This window comes from Humulus lupulus, chromosome 5 (assembly GCF_963169125.1).
Source record: "Humulus lupulus chromosome 5, drHumLupu1.1, whole genome shotgun sequence".
In the NCBI taxonomy this organism is placed as follows: Eukaryota; Viridiplantae; Streptophyta; class Magnoliopsida; order Rosales; family Cannabaceae; genus Humulus; species Humulus lupulus.
This window is the reverse complement of record NC_084797.1, coordinates 32,589,796-32,601,847: the sequence shown is the minus strand read 5'-3', so window position 1 is coordinate 32,601,847 and position 12,052 is coordinate 32,589,796. Positions and strand designations below refer to the sequence as shown.

At 40.3% G+C, this 12,052-nt stretch overlaps 1 protein-coding gene across 1 annotated transcript; it reads right to left on the bottom strand.

Moving 5' to 3' along the window:
- Positions 1-3,652: 3,652 nt before the first annotated feature.
- Positions 3,653-7,621, bottom strand: LOC133779023 (uncharacterized). Its single transcript, XM_062219029.1, has 7 exons — positions 7,164-7,621; positions 6,849-6,990; positions 6,139-6,230; positions 5,910-6,018; positions 5,383-5,582; positions 3,919-4,238; positions 3,653-3,818 (listed from the first exon to the last, which is right to left on the bottom strand). Exons 1-7 carry the CDS (start codon positions 7,464-7,466, stop codon positions 3,668-3,670), a joined length of 1,317 nt encoding a protein of 438 aa, XP_062075013.1. The 5' UTR covers positions 7,467-7,621; the 3' UTR covers positions 3,653-3,667.
- Positions 7,622-12,052: the final 4,431 nt, after the last annotated feature.

Below are 12,052 nucleotides of genomic sequence, written 5' to 3'. Positions count from 1 at the left end.
ATCACATCTATGCTCTCAACGAGCCAAAATTACAAATATGCCCCTATAATCTAAACAGGGCTCACATGCATATTAATACTCATAAACATGTATTTCACATATCCATATAATCATATAAGCATGCTTATCACATAAGCATGCATTTAATTATTTAAATCACACATAAATCAATTATGCCCTCCCGGCACACTAATCAAGGCCCTTAAGCCATATTAGCGATTTTGGGTCGTTACAACTATTCTCTCCTACTGAGAATTTCGTCCTCGAAAATTACCTGAATAACTCGGGATAGTGATCCTGCATCGCTGACTCAAGCTCCCAGGTCGCCTCCTCGACCCTGTTATTCCTCCATAACACTTTAACCATAGGAATTGTTTGGTTCAGTAGAACCTTATCTTTGCGATCTAATATCTGAACGGTCGCTCCTCGTAGGACAAATCTGTCTGCAATTCCAAGTCTTCATACTTCAACACATGTGTCGTATCTGAGATGTACTTTCGAAGCATAGAAAAATGGAATACATCATGACTCCCAACAACGACGGTGGCAAAGCTAACCTGTAAGCCTCCTGTCCGATCCTTTCCAGGATCTCAAAAGGTCCAATAAATCTAGGGCTCAGCTTGCCTTTCTTCCCAAACCTCCTCACCCCTCGCAATGGTGAAACTCGCAGAAACACGTGGTCCCAAACCTAGAACTCCACGTCCCTACGCTTAGGATCAGCGTAGCTTTTTTGTCTGCTCTGTGATGCAAGCATTCTAACCCACATCTTCTCAATAGCTTCATTAGTCTTCTGAACCATGTCTGGTCCCACATACTTTCTCTCACCCATCTCATCCCAATGAATGGGCGATCTACATCTCCTCCCATACAACATCTCATATAGAGCCACTCTAATCATTGATTGATAGCTGTTGTTATATGAAAACTCAATCAACAGGAGATACTTACTCCAAGATCCCTCAAAATCAATCACACATGCCCTAAGCATATCCTCCAACACCTGAATCGTCCTTTCAGATTGTCCATCAGTCTAAGGATGAAAGGTTGTACTGAACTTCAACTGAGTCCCCATAGCCTTCTCCAAACCACCCCAAAACTTAGAGGTAAAGATAGGATCCCGGTTTAACATTATAGACTTAGGAACCCCGTGAAGACGTACAATCTCCCTCACATACAACTCTACATACTGATCCACCGTATAAGTCGTCTTCACTGGAAGAAAATGAGATGACTTGGTGTATTTGTCCACTATCACCCACACTGAGTCATAAAGCCCCACTGTCCTAGGTAAACCTCCGACAAAGTACATCGTAATATCCTCCCATTTCCACTCGAGAATACCCAAAGGCTGAAGCAACCCCGCTGGTCGTTGATGCTCAGCTTTCACCTGCTGACAGGTCAAACACCTGGCCACGTACTCCACCACATCCTTCTTCATCCCGGGCCACCAATACAACATCCGTAGATCCTGATACATCTTCATGGTACCCGGATGAAGTGAGCACGGCGTGGTATGCGATTCATCCAATATCTCTCGTCTAATCCCCACATCAGTCGGAACACAAATCCGACCTTGATACCATAGCAGACCAACCTCAGAAATAGAATAGTCCTTAGCTACCCCCGCTAAGACATTCCCTCTAACCTCCTGTAACTGTGCATCTACCAACTGACCCTCCTTAATCCGCTCTAGTACGGTCGACTACAAAGTAATGTTGGCCAACCGGCCCACCACCAACTCTATCCTCACTCTGGACATTTCATCAGCCAACTCTCTCGAAATCTGAGTGGAGCCCCGAGCCCCTCCAGCTCAATGCATCCGCCACTACATTGGCTTTCCCTGGGTGGTAAAGAATATCACAGTCATAGTCTTTTACCAACCCCAGCCAACGCATCTGCCTCATGTTTAGGTTCTTCTGCGTGAAGAAGTACTTCAAACTTTTATGATTGGTGTATATCTCGCACTTCTCCCCATACAAATAATACCGCCAAACCTTCAGTGCGAATACCACCGCTGCTAACTCCAAATCATGGGTAGAATACTGCTGCTCATGCTCATTTAGCTGTCGTGATGCATAAGCTATAACCTTCCCGTTCTGCATACACACAGCCTAAGCCCATCCTCGATGCATCACAATATACCACAAAATTTCCTTCCTTTGAAGGAAGACTTAGCACAGGTGTAGTAATAATTCGTCGCTTCAACTCTTGAAAAATTTTCTCACACTTTTTAGACCAGATGAACTTTAAAGTCTTCCGTGTCAATTCTGTCATAGGTGCAGCAATCTTCGAGAACCCTTCTACAAACCATCTGTAGTAACCTGCTAACCCGAGGAAACTCCAAACCTCTGAGGCGTTCCTTGGCCTCAGCCAATCTCTCACTGCCTCCACCTTAGATGGATCCACCTTAATCCCATCTTCACCAACTATGTGTCCAAGGAATGTCACTTCTGGTAACCAAAACTCACACTTATTAAACTTGGCGTACAACCGATGTTCTCTTAACCTCTGCAAGACCTGCGAAGATGTTGCTCGTACTCTGCCTCTGAACTGGAGTACACTTATAAGATGTCGTCGATGAAGACAATTACGAACTGATCCAAGAAGTCCTTGAACACCCTGTTCATTAGGTCCATGAAGGCTGCTGGGGCATTGGTCAAACCAAACGACATGACCAGAAACTCATAGTGCCCATACCTCGTTTGGAAGGCCGTCTTCGGTTTATCCTCATCCTTGATCCTTAGCTGGTGATAACCAGATCGGAGATCAATCTTCGAGAATACCGTCTTTCCTTGCAATTGATCGAACAAGTCGTCAATCCTTTTTAGATGATACTTTTTTTTTTATAGTCAACTTGTTCAACTCTCTGTAGTCTATACTCATCCTCAGAGTGTTGTCCTTCTTCTTCACAAACAAAACTGAGCACCCCACGGCGAGAAATTTTAATTACTTTACATTTAAGCATTTGAATAATCAAAGGAACTGAAAGAGAATGAGAATGGAAGAGATAAAAGTGAGGTTTTTCCTAAATATTTGTAGTCTTTCCTTTGTTAGAGATAAAAGAGAGGATATTATTATTTGTTTCCTTATTTTAGAGAGAAATTATTGTAATTATTTTGCTACAGTGAAATTCTTTTACTGATGTCCAATTGTTCTATCTCAATTTATTTGAGATTTCATTTTTAGTATCTCGACTTCAATTGTAATCGAGTGCCTATTACCATAATAATTCCTAACACATTTCACCTTCTTTATACTATTTTCGTTTAGCAAGAAATCTTATGTGTGAAACAAAATCATGTCTCTGTAGTTTCATATATGTGACCGATAAATAAATATATATATATATATGCAATAGGGTAAGAACTAAGAAGTTATATATATCCCTTGGAACATATTGTACAATTCGCACATCGATAAGTTCTTTCATGTTTGCGCAAAAGAAAAAGGCATCATAAAACAACAAGGACTAATCATCCATAAAAAAAACAGTTTATATAATAAAATCACATTAAACTACAAGGGGTTGGTATACAACCATGCAACAAAAAGAAAAAGAAATTAATTATTAGAAAGATGAAAAAACTTCCTGCTCATAAAAAATGTAAATTGTCCATGAAAGGCGCCATATATAGGAGTCAAATGGGTAAAAAATATTCATGAGTGTTTAAAGAGCTCGGCCTTTTACGATGTCAAGACTTATCTCACTAGGATCGGTTGCTTGCAACTCAACTTGTATGCCATCCAATTCCCTCTTGAATCTATCTTTAGAGCTTGCATAAACCATCTTACTCCTCACCCTAGATGTGTCCGGTGACCTTATTCAAATAAAAAAAAATACAAAATCAACATCAATGTTTCTTTTTAACATTTTCATTCCAAGCAAAAATGGTCAATTTCAAAACTTGTAGAGTTTACCAAGCAACGAAGAAAATCTTGCTTTTCTGGCAGTTCTCATCGGTGGTGAAATCAAAATCATAGACAGCATAGCGGCATTCGTTGGCAGGTAGAGAATCTGTGAATGCATCATAGGAGTCACCGGGGCTTCCTAGTTTCTCTACCACAACTTCTTGATTCTCAATCTTGAACACGATGAATCGGTAGTTCCTCTTTGTTTTAAGCTCCAAGAACTTAAGTTTACACTCATCACTCACAGCCATTCCAGATGCCGCGTTAGCCTGATCCAAATATTGTGCGTTGCAATGCAACAAATAGGAAAAAAGGAAAGAAACAAGATATAACAGAAATTATTATAGTATGTCATTCATAAACATTCTTCCTCAAAGAGAATTTGAAAATCTTTGAATGTTTTGGCTCTTTAAGAAACAAAGAAAGAACATCATAAATCATCATAGATAGAAAATAATAAATATGACATATCAACAAATTAAAATAGCAGAGGTTGTATTGACACAATATCCAAATCAAGTTTATGCAACCATCAAAAACTCCAAAAGAAGAGACGTTTTATTGCATTAGAATTTTACATAAGATACGAGGTTTGACCAACTTGTACATATCTTACCCTCATTTTTCTCCATCGTTATATAACTTAATTTCATTTCAGCGCTCTTATTAGCCATCAAGAGAAAATGACAGAATGATAAAAGATATTAGAAAGAGGACATACCATGGTTTTCCTCCAATGAAAGAGACAGAACAGCTTCTTTGGTTTTTTGAAAAATTATGAGGAAGAAAGAGAAGAAAGAAAGTGAGAAATGGATGAGTATAGCAGATGAGAGATCCTTAATTGTTGGGAAGCATTAGAGGTGAGAGAAATGCGGTGGAGAAGAGAATTTCGAGGGAGAAAACAAAGGTTGAGAATTTCTCAAAAACTCCTACTCTATCATGTCCACAACTAACAAATACTTAATATTGACACTAATTAAATATACATAGATTATGCATAACACGACTGCCACAACTTTATAGTTTGTATGCTCCACCGCACCCTTTATTATAATTAATGATGAAATCATCCTACATTGAAATTACATTAACATATGTATATTATTCATTTATCAAGTGATGGTTTTATTCATATAGATGATTTATTGCCACCCCTGTTTTCTTTCTTATTCCACACATCATATTCTTTTTCACTCAGATCCTTTTATTTTTATTACTTCCTCCCAATGTGACCTCGCATGAACAGTTTGAATATGTAGACAATATATGTAGACAACTCACAATGGTGAATTAACAAAAAATATATATTCATAACAATAAACACAAAGAAAACATAATCTTGATTCGAAGAGTCTAAATTATAATGAGGATCTAGTAGTGTTCATTAATTCTAAAGTAGGGCAATGATAAACAAAAATCAAGTCAAAAATGTTACATGAATGTAGACAACCAACAGCTGTAACAATAATGTTATCCAACAAAATTTACTACTTTGGGTCCTTGTTTCTTCTTTGATTTTATATTACTTTCTTGGGAATTAGAAACAGAACCCAGATCTGGCTCCGAAGCCTCATCTTTTTTACTACCATTTGTGTCCTCTGCCATGAAATCATCCTCAAGATCATCCCCACTTGTAAATTTGATCACTTGTCCTCTTGGTCTTCCCTCTGCAGCTGAAAATGAGAAGAGAACACTAAACTTAGCTTGATAAACAATGAAAAAGCACGACGATAAACAGTAAATAGTTCATGTAAGATCAGAAAAGAGACACCAATTACGCCGAGATACAGTGATAAAAGTAACATGTTACTAACCCTTTATGGCATTTAACAGGGAAAATTAACATAACTTGAAGCTTGATAACAGGGAGAAAAACAATAAAGGAGAAAGTACATTTTAAATTTGAGGACTGCCAAACATGATTTCAGCCCAAAAGAAAGAATAGCTGCCAGAAATGAGATAGAATGAATGAATAGGCATTGTCAGGTGGAGAAACTTACAGGCACGAATAGCTTTACTAGCAACTGCGGTATCGTTGGTGCGTTGGTTTTTGTTAGGACAATCTTTTGCCAAATGTGTAACACCACCACAAAGTTTGCAAGAACCACCCTTCAGAGAAAGAAAATCATATTTCAGAATGTTAAATTCAATTAATAGTTCAGTCTTTGGTTCCAATATTAAGAACATTTAATTTCTAAGACGGAAAACCAGAATGCTAAATTCATTTACCTTGGGATATATCCCATGAGTGTTTTTAGAACAGTTTTTACTCAAGTGCCCAGTCTCGTTACAAATGAAGCATGTGGCAAACTTCGTTCCTCCTGCATAATAAACAAAAACACATTCCAATCAATGACTTACATTGAAAACACACACACAATGACACCAATTCAACCGTCAATCCTCATCATAATTTGCTCAATTGCAGCTAAATGATCCTTTCAAAGAGGTCTGAATGAACCAAACCATGTTTTAAACATGTTGGCCAGTACCCTCGTATACAATTGAATAGAGAAGAAACCAAATGGCTTAACCAATCACTTTCCGACTATGATAATAGCTTATATGTGCTACATAACCAAACAAAAGAATGTGACTTGAACACCAAAAGAAGAAATCAAATTTTTTTCACAACTTAACAAAGCAGTATTTAAACTGCATAGGTTTAACTATAGGAAGTAAAGGAAAAATCCAGACTGAAAAATATGCAGTACTCAACTACCAACCAAGTAAAACCTGTTGAGCAATAAAACCGTCCAGTAATCATGTAAGGCTCAAAACTTCACATCTATATTATTCAACGTTTGTGTCACATTGAGTCAAAATAAGGGTGCACCACTAAACAAGCTTGGCGCAATAAGTCATGACGAGTATATAGTTGCAAGAGTCAATTCAAATTTATATATTTTCCCTATGACAAGAAAAATGTGATGAATTACCATCTTGAAGAGGTCGGGGGCATTTATCAAGTGAATGCCCACTTTCTCCACAATTATAACACATTTTTTTATCCACGGTCTCATCGTTCTTGTTAGGACAGTTCTTCAGGCTATGCCCACGGCCTCGGCAGAGCAGGCATATCTGAAAGTACCACAAAAACAATATCAACAACATAACAACCCGATTTTTTTAATATGAAAGGGAAAATAAATCCACAAGACATCCATGAAATTCATATTCAATCTAGGAAGAATTAACGGAAAACTCAGATAAAAAAACTCGAAACAAAGCATAATTTAAATAAAAGCCCAAACCTTGTTCTTTTCCCACTGAGCTTTTTGAGGGCAAAGCTTGGCGATATGGTCTTTGGCTTTACAGATGAAACAGCTCTCACCGGGCTTCATACCAGGTACTCTAAGTGGGTGTTTTCTGTGCCCCTTTTTGATGGGTCTGGTTCCATCGGTGGGGGCTTTCGATTCTACTTTCCTCTTCCGCTTGAACTTCTTCTTCTTCGCGTTGTCTGGGTCTTTAGGGGGGGTAGGCTCTGGCTTAGGGAACAGTCCAGGGTTCTCGGCCTTGAATTTCTTACGAGCTTCTTTTTGCCTTTTGCTCACCATTATTGTCGGGTACTGCGAATGGAGCTTGAGAGTTTATGAGGGTTTTTGATTAGGACTATGGCTGCCGAGCAGAGCGATACGGCGGCTGCGAGGAAAATAAATATACTCTCGCTCTAAACGACATATAATTTTCCAATTTCCAAGTTAGAAAATTCAAGTCGATTTGAAAACGGCATGTTTTCCGTTTTAACCTTTGACAGTCGTTTATTAGTTGGATTTATTTTAGTTGGTGATTGGTTGCTTGGAATGTTAATGGTAATAGTAACCGAATAAGAATATGAATGGAATGATTTTTTTTTTAATAACTGAATAATAATTATTATGTTTGGTATAGTATGAAATAGAATAGAATCTATATTATTTTTACCAAATTATTTTTATTTTTTAAATAAATATTTTTTTATAATTAAATTACCATTATTTATTATATACTGTTACACCTAGATTTCGAGACCAGAGGTTATGACCTCGAAAACTGGACTCGTCAAGTGTGAGCTCGAAATGTATAAAATGCATTGTATGGTCCAGCTGTAAGATCTCCGAAGTAAAATGACGACCTCGAAGATGTGTAACATCAGGATGCTTTCTGAGTTCGAAATGACATGACATTGGGATACATCTGTTATCGATTGCCTTAAGATTAAACAGTCCAAGCTTGGGAAGTGCAGGCTCGAGTATGCTGGCTTCGATAGTGTCAATCTACTTCGAGCATGTCCTGAAGCAGGATGGCAAGCTCGTAGCAATACCATAAGTCTCAACAGCCACAGGGTCGATCGCTGATCTCGAAGACCCGATGAGTCATCTCGGATAGCTCGTTATGTATGAACATATTTATTGTTGTATAATCCCAGCTGTCATCCCCAAAATTTCAGTTCGATGACGTGGCAATCAAGGGTGACAAGTGGCAATGCATGGTCAGTAAATGGCACATTAATAGTCAATAAATGTGTTGGCTCTTTGGAGTTGTGATAAAGTGATCTGACCGATCCGATAGAATTTCTGTCAGACCGGTGAAGATTTTTGACTAACCAGTCAGGTGCTTGTCCGACCAGTCAGGTGTTTTTCCGACCAGTCAGGTGCTTGTTCGACCAGTCAGGTGTTTGTTCGACCAGTCAGGTGTTTGTCTGACCAGTCAGGTGCTTGTCCGACTAGTCAGGTGTTTGTCCGACCAGTCAAGTGCTTGTCCGACCAGTCAAGTGTTTGGCCGACCAGACATGTGTTTGGACGACAAGTCACTTGTCTTGGCTGACCAGTGAGGGTTTGGCCGACCGGTGAAGTGTTTTGGCCCTCCAGTTTTCCTTCTGGGTGTGATGTGGACCGACTAAACAGATCATTGCTACGCAAGAGATCCCAGTAACGGCTTCAGCTAGAATCAGTCATACCTGCGCGAGAATCTCTCATATTATCCCAAAGAATCACATATTGTTGTATTTTAGATGTTATTATTAATTAAATATTGTGAGAGTAATAGAAAGGACACGGTCAAAGGGAATATCTAATGTACGATCCATGAGCCTATAAATAAATGGCTCATGGCATCATTTTAGGGATATGATCTTTTTAGACTGAGAAAAACTCTCTAGTTTGGAGACTTTGAGACTGTTACTTGGGGTATTTTCTAAGAGGGTTTAGAGAGAGAAACTATGTATTTTTCTACTTACACTTAAGAAACTTAGTTGGCTCAAGTTCATCTGATCTTAAGTGTAAGATATATATCACAACTCCAAGTGGATTAGGCTATTACCAATAAATTGGGGCTAAACCACTATAAAATTATCTGTGTCGTATTTTTCTTTTGAAGGTTCATTGTAGTTTTGACGTCTACTCGTCGTTGGCCAAAATTGTGGTCAACACCAACATTTAAGGGATATTGTTTAGTCTGTTATCCGTTCCCGATTCTTATGGGACGTTTCCATATATGTAGGAGATATTGTATTTAATGTCATTATTTAAATCAATATACAGAATATCTTCCCGAAATATGTGGGAATGAACTATGTAACCTCCCCTATAAATAGAGGAAGAAGGAACACTTGAAAAGGATCGATTTCTTTGGGCTGGAGAATAAGCTCTGGGTAATTCATCTCTGAAGAATTTCTAGAAATCTTTAAGCCTTAATAATACAGACTCGTGGACTAGGCAAAGTTAACTGCTGAATCACGTAAAAACCCTCTTGTCTTTCTTCATTATTCATTCGCCTCATAGTTAACGTTGTTTAATTGCTCAACGATTTAAGTTGACGAAAAATGGCGTCAACAGTTTGGTGCTTTCATTGAGAGCATTTAGCAGTACGTACGTGAGTCTATTCATTCAAAGAAGCCTCCCTAAATCAACTACGGCCGCGAATGATCCCAACAATCCTGAGGAGGAAATCTTAGAGGAAGTTGACTACCCCCGGCGCCCTGGGAAGCAGCCTATGATGAATTCGGACCCAGATGAGAGGAGTGGGTCCTCTGACTCTCGAGGACCACCAGCACCACCGGCCCCCAAGGACTCGAGGACATGTACTACAACCCTGAACAATATGTCCCTATTGTGGAGCTTGAAAACCGTCAGTTGCGAAAGCAGTTGGCGGAGGCCAAGAAACGTAACGAGGAGCTGGCCAGATTGGGTGCTAAGGCACAAGTGGCTCAGCCCCCACCTCCACCTGAGGCCCAAGCTCCACCTCTGCGAGATGTTCATGTTCCACCACGTAGGCCTCGTGGGCGACCTCGCAAAAACGCTGCCACACAAAGAACGAAGCAACCTTCGCCACCAATAGAACAACATGCTCCCTCAAGGCCCCGGAGAAGTACCCGGGCTGGAGCTCCTATCAACTCAACTGCTGAGGTACCAGCCGATACTGGGAATAACCGAGCCCTCGCGGCGGCTCGGACCCAAAATCTTGGTAACACGCAGAACGTTCATGAACCATCACAGGAACTCGGGACCTTCTAGGCCCCGTAATGGATGGCAGCCACCATCACCCATAAGGCACCCACCATCGCCGATAAGATATCCTTCACCGCCTCGAAGAAACACGCAACCGACTCAGGGTGATAGGGAGAGGCGAGCTGGGCAGAAACATGGGAATGTGGAGACTGCTAGAGAACGTAGAGGCGCCTAGCTATGAGAAGCCAAATGTCTTGGTCTCACACTATTGAGACGAGACAACCAAAAAGGAACCCATCTCGAAACAATCGCGCAGCGAGCCATACCAGTGAAGGCTCAGGAGACACCAAATCGGTCAGTATGTATGACCGGGGATGCAGAAACACTGGGAATCGAAGGGATCACCCAGACTTACAAGAACACCTGAACCAGAATCGGGGTAATGAGAACCCCTCGAACCCAGACTTGAAATGGGTGCAAAGATCTCATGCGAAGGCACGAAGCTGGAATTGTGATAAATGATAACCAATTACAAAATGAACGAGGTCGGGATCGGGATCGGGACGAAGAGTTCGACAAGGAACTCGAACCCTTCACCCCCCATATTTCCAGCACCCCGTTTCCTCAAGGATTTCGAATTCCTCATGTCCCACTGTTTGATGGGAATTCCGATCCATACAGTCATTTAAGTAAGTTCAATCCCATTATGCGAGCGAGTAACGTGGGTTACGAGCTCAGATGCATGCTGTTCCAGCCTCGCTCACAGGACCAGTAAAAAACGGGTTCGAAAAATATAAGAGGCATTTAATTGCTTTTTGGGATCAATTTTCTAGAGATTTCAAGAAGCAATTCAGAGCCATGATTGGAATAAGACCCGAGGTGTCTGCCTTGACCAATGTCCGACAACAGCTGAATGAAACATTAAAAAGTTACCTTACAAGGTTCAATTTGGAAGTCGCCCAAGCTCGTGACGTAGATGACAGCGGTCATCTTATGGCTGTCCGAGCTAGGGTAATGCCTGGAAGCCCTCTCTGGGAAGATATGCAGAGAAAGCCTGTGAGGTCCTTAACCGAGTTCAATCGGCGAGCTCAGAGGTTTGTCAATGTGGAGGAGGCAAGGTCAGCACTGAATATGGCCTCTCATCCCATAACTACAATGACAAACATAAACTCTGCCTCGACCTCGGTGAACCCATCAGCCTCAAAGCCCTCTGCAGACAACCCATCCAAAAGAAAGAAGACTGAAGGGAGTAACCCCGAGGCGAAAGGGGGAAAGAAGAAGAAAGGGGAAAGATATTTCTCCGATGAGTCTCAGGAGAATATCTACCTGGCTAATGAAAACCACCCTTTCAGGCGTCCAGACCCCATGAGGAACCATAAAGCAAAGAAAGATTCTAGTAAATATTGCAGATTCCATAGAGATATCAGACATGCAACCGATGAATGCAGGCAACTAAAAGATGAGATTGAAGGCCTGATATTGAGAGGATATTTAAGGCAATATGTAAGAAACCAAAATCCCAATCAGGCTTCTACCAGTCAGAGGGCAGCTGCACCATCGCCTGCCCAAAGCAATAACTCCCGAGTAAGGGAAGACGAGTGTAACGACCTCCTTTCTTAACATACATATATATAGTGTAAAAACAAAGTTTTACCTGAATATAACAATACTGAAATTTTGAATTTACAAAAACTTTATTAAACAATACATAAACT

What these genes read in the sequence shown, in the direction of transcription:
- LOC133779023 (XM_062219029.1), bottom strand. Translation starts at nt 7,466, where the DNA reads ATGGTGAGCAAAAGGCAAAAAGAAGCTCGTAAGAAATTCAAGGCCGAG. An exon ending in CTCAGTGGGAAAAGAACAAG is followed by an intron (nt 6,991 to 7,163) that starts GTTTGGGCTTTT and finishes TGGTACTTTCAG; the next exon opens with ATATGCCTGCTCTGCCGAGG. An exon ending in CTCATGGGATATATCCCAAG is followed by an intron (nt 6,019 to 6,138) that starts GTAAATGAATTT and finishes CTTTCTCTGAAG; the next exon opens with GGTGGTTCTTGCAAACTTTG.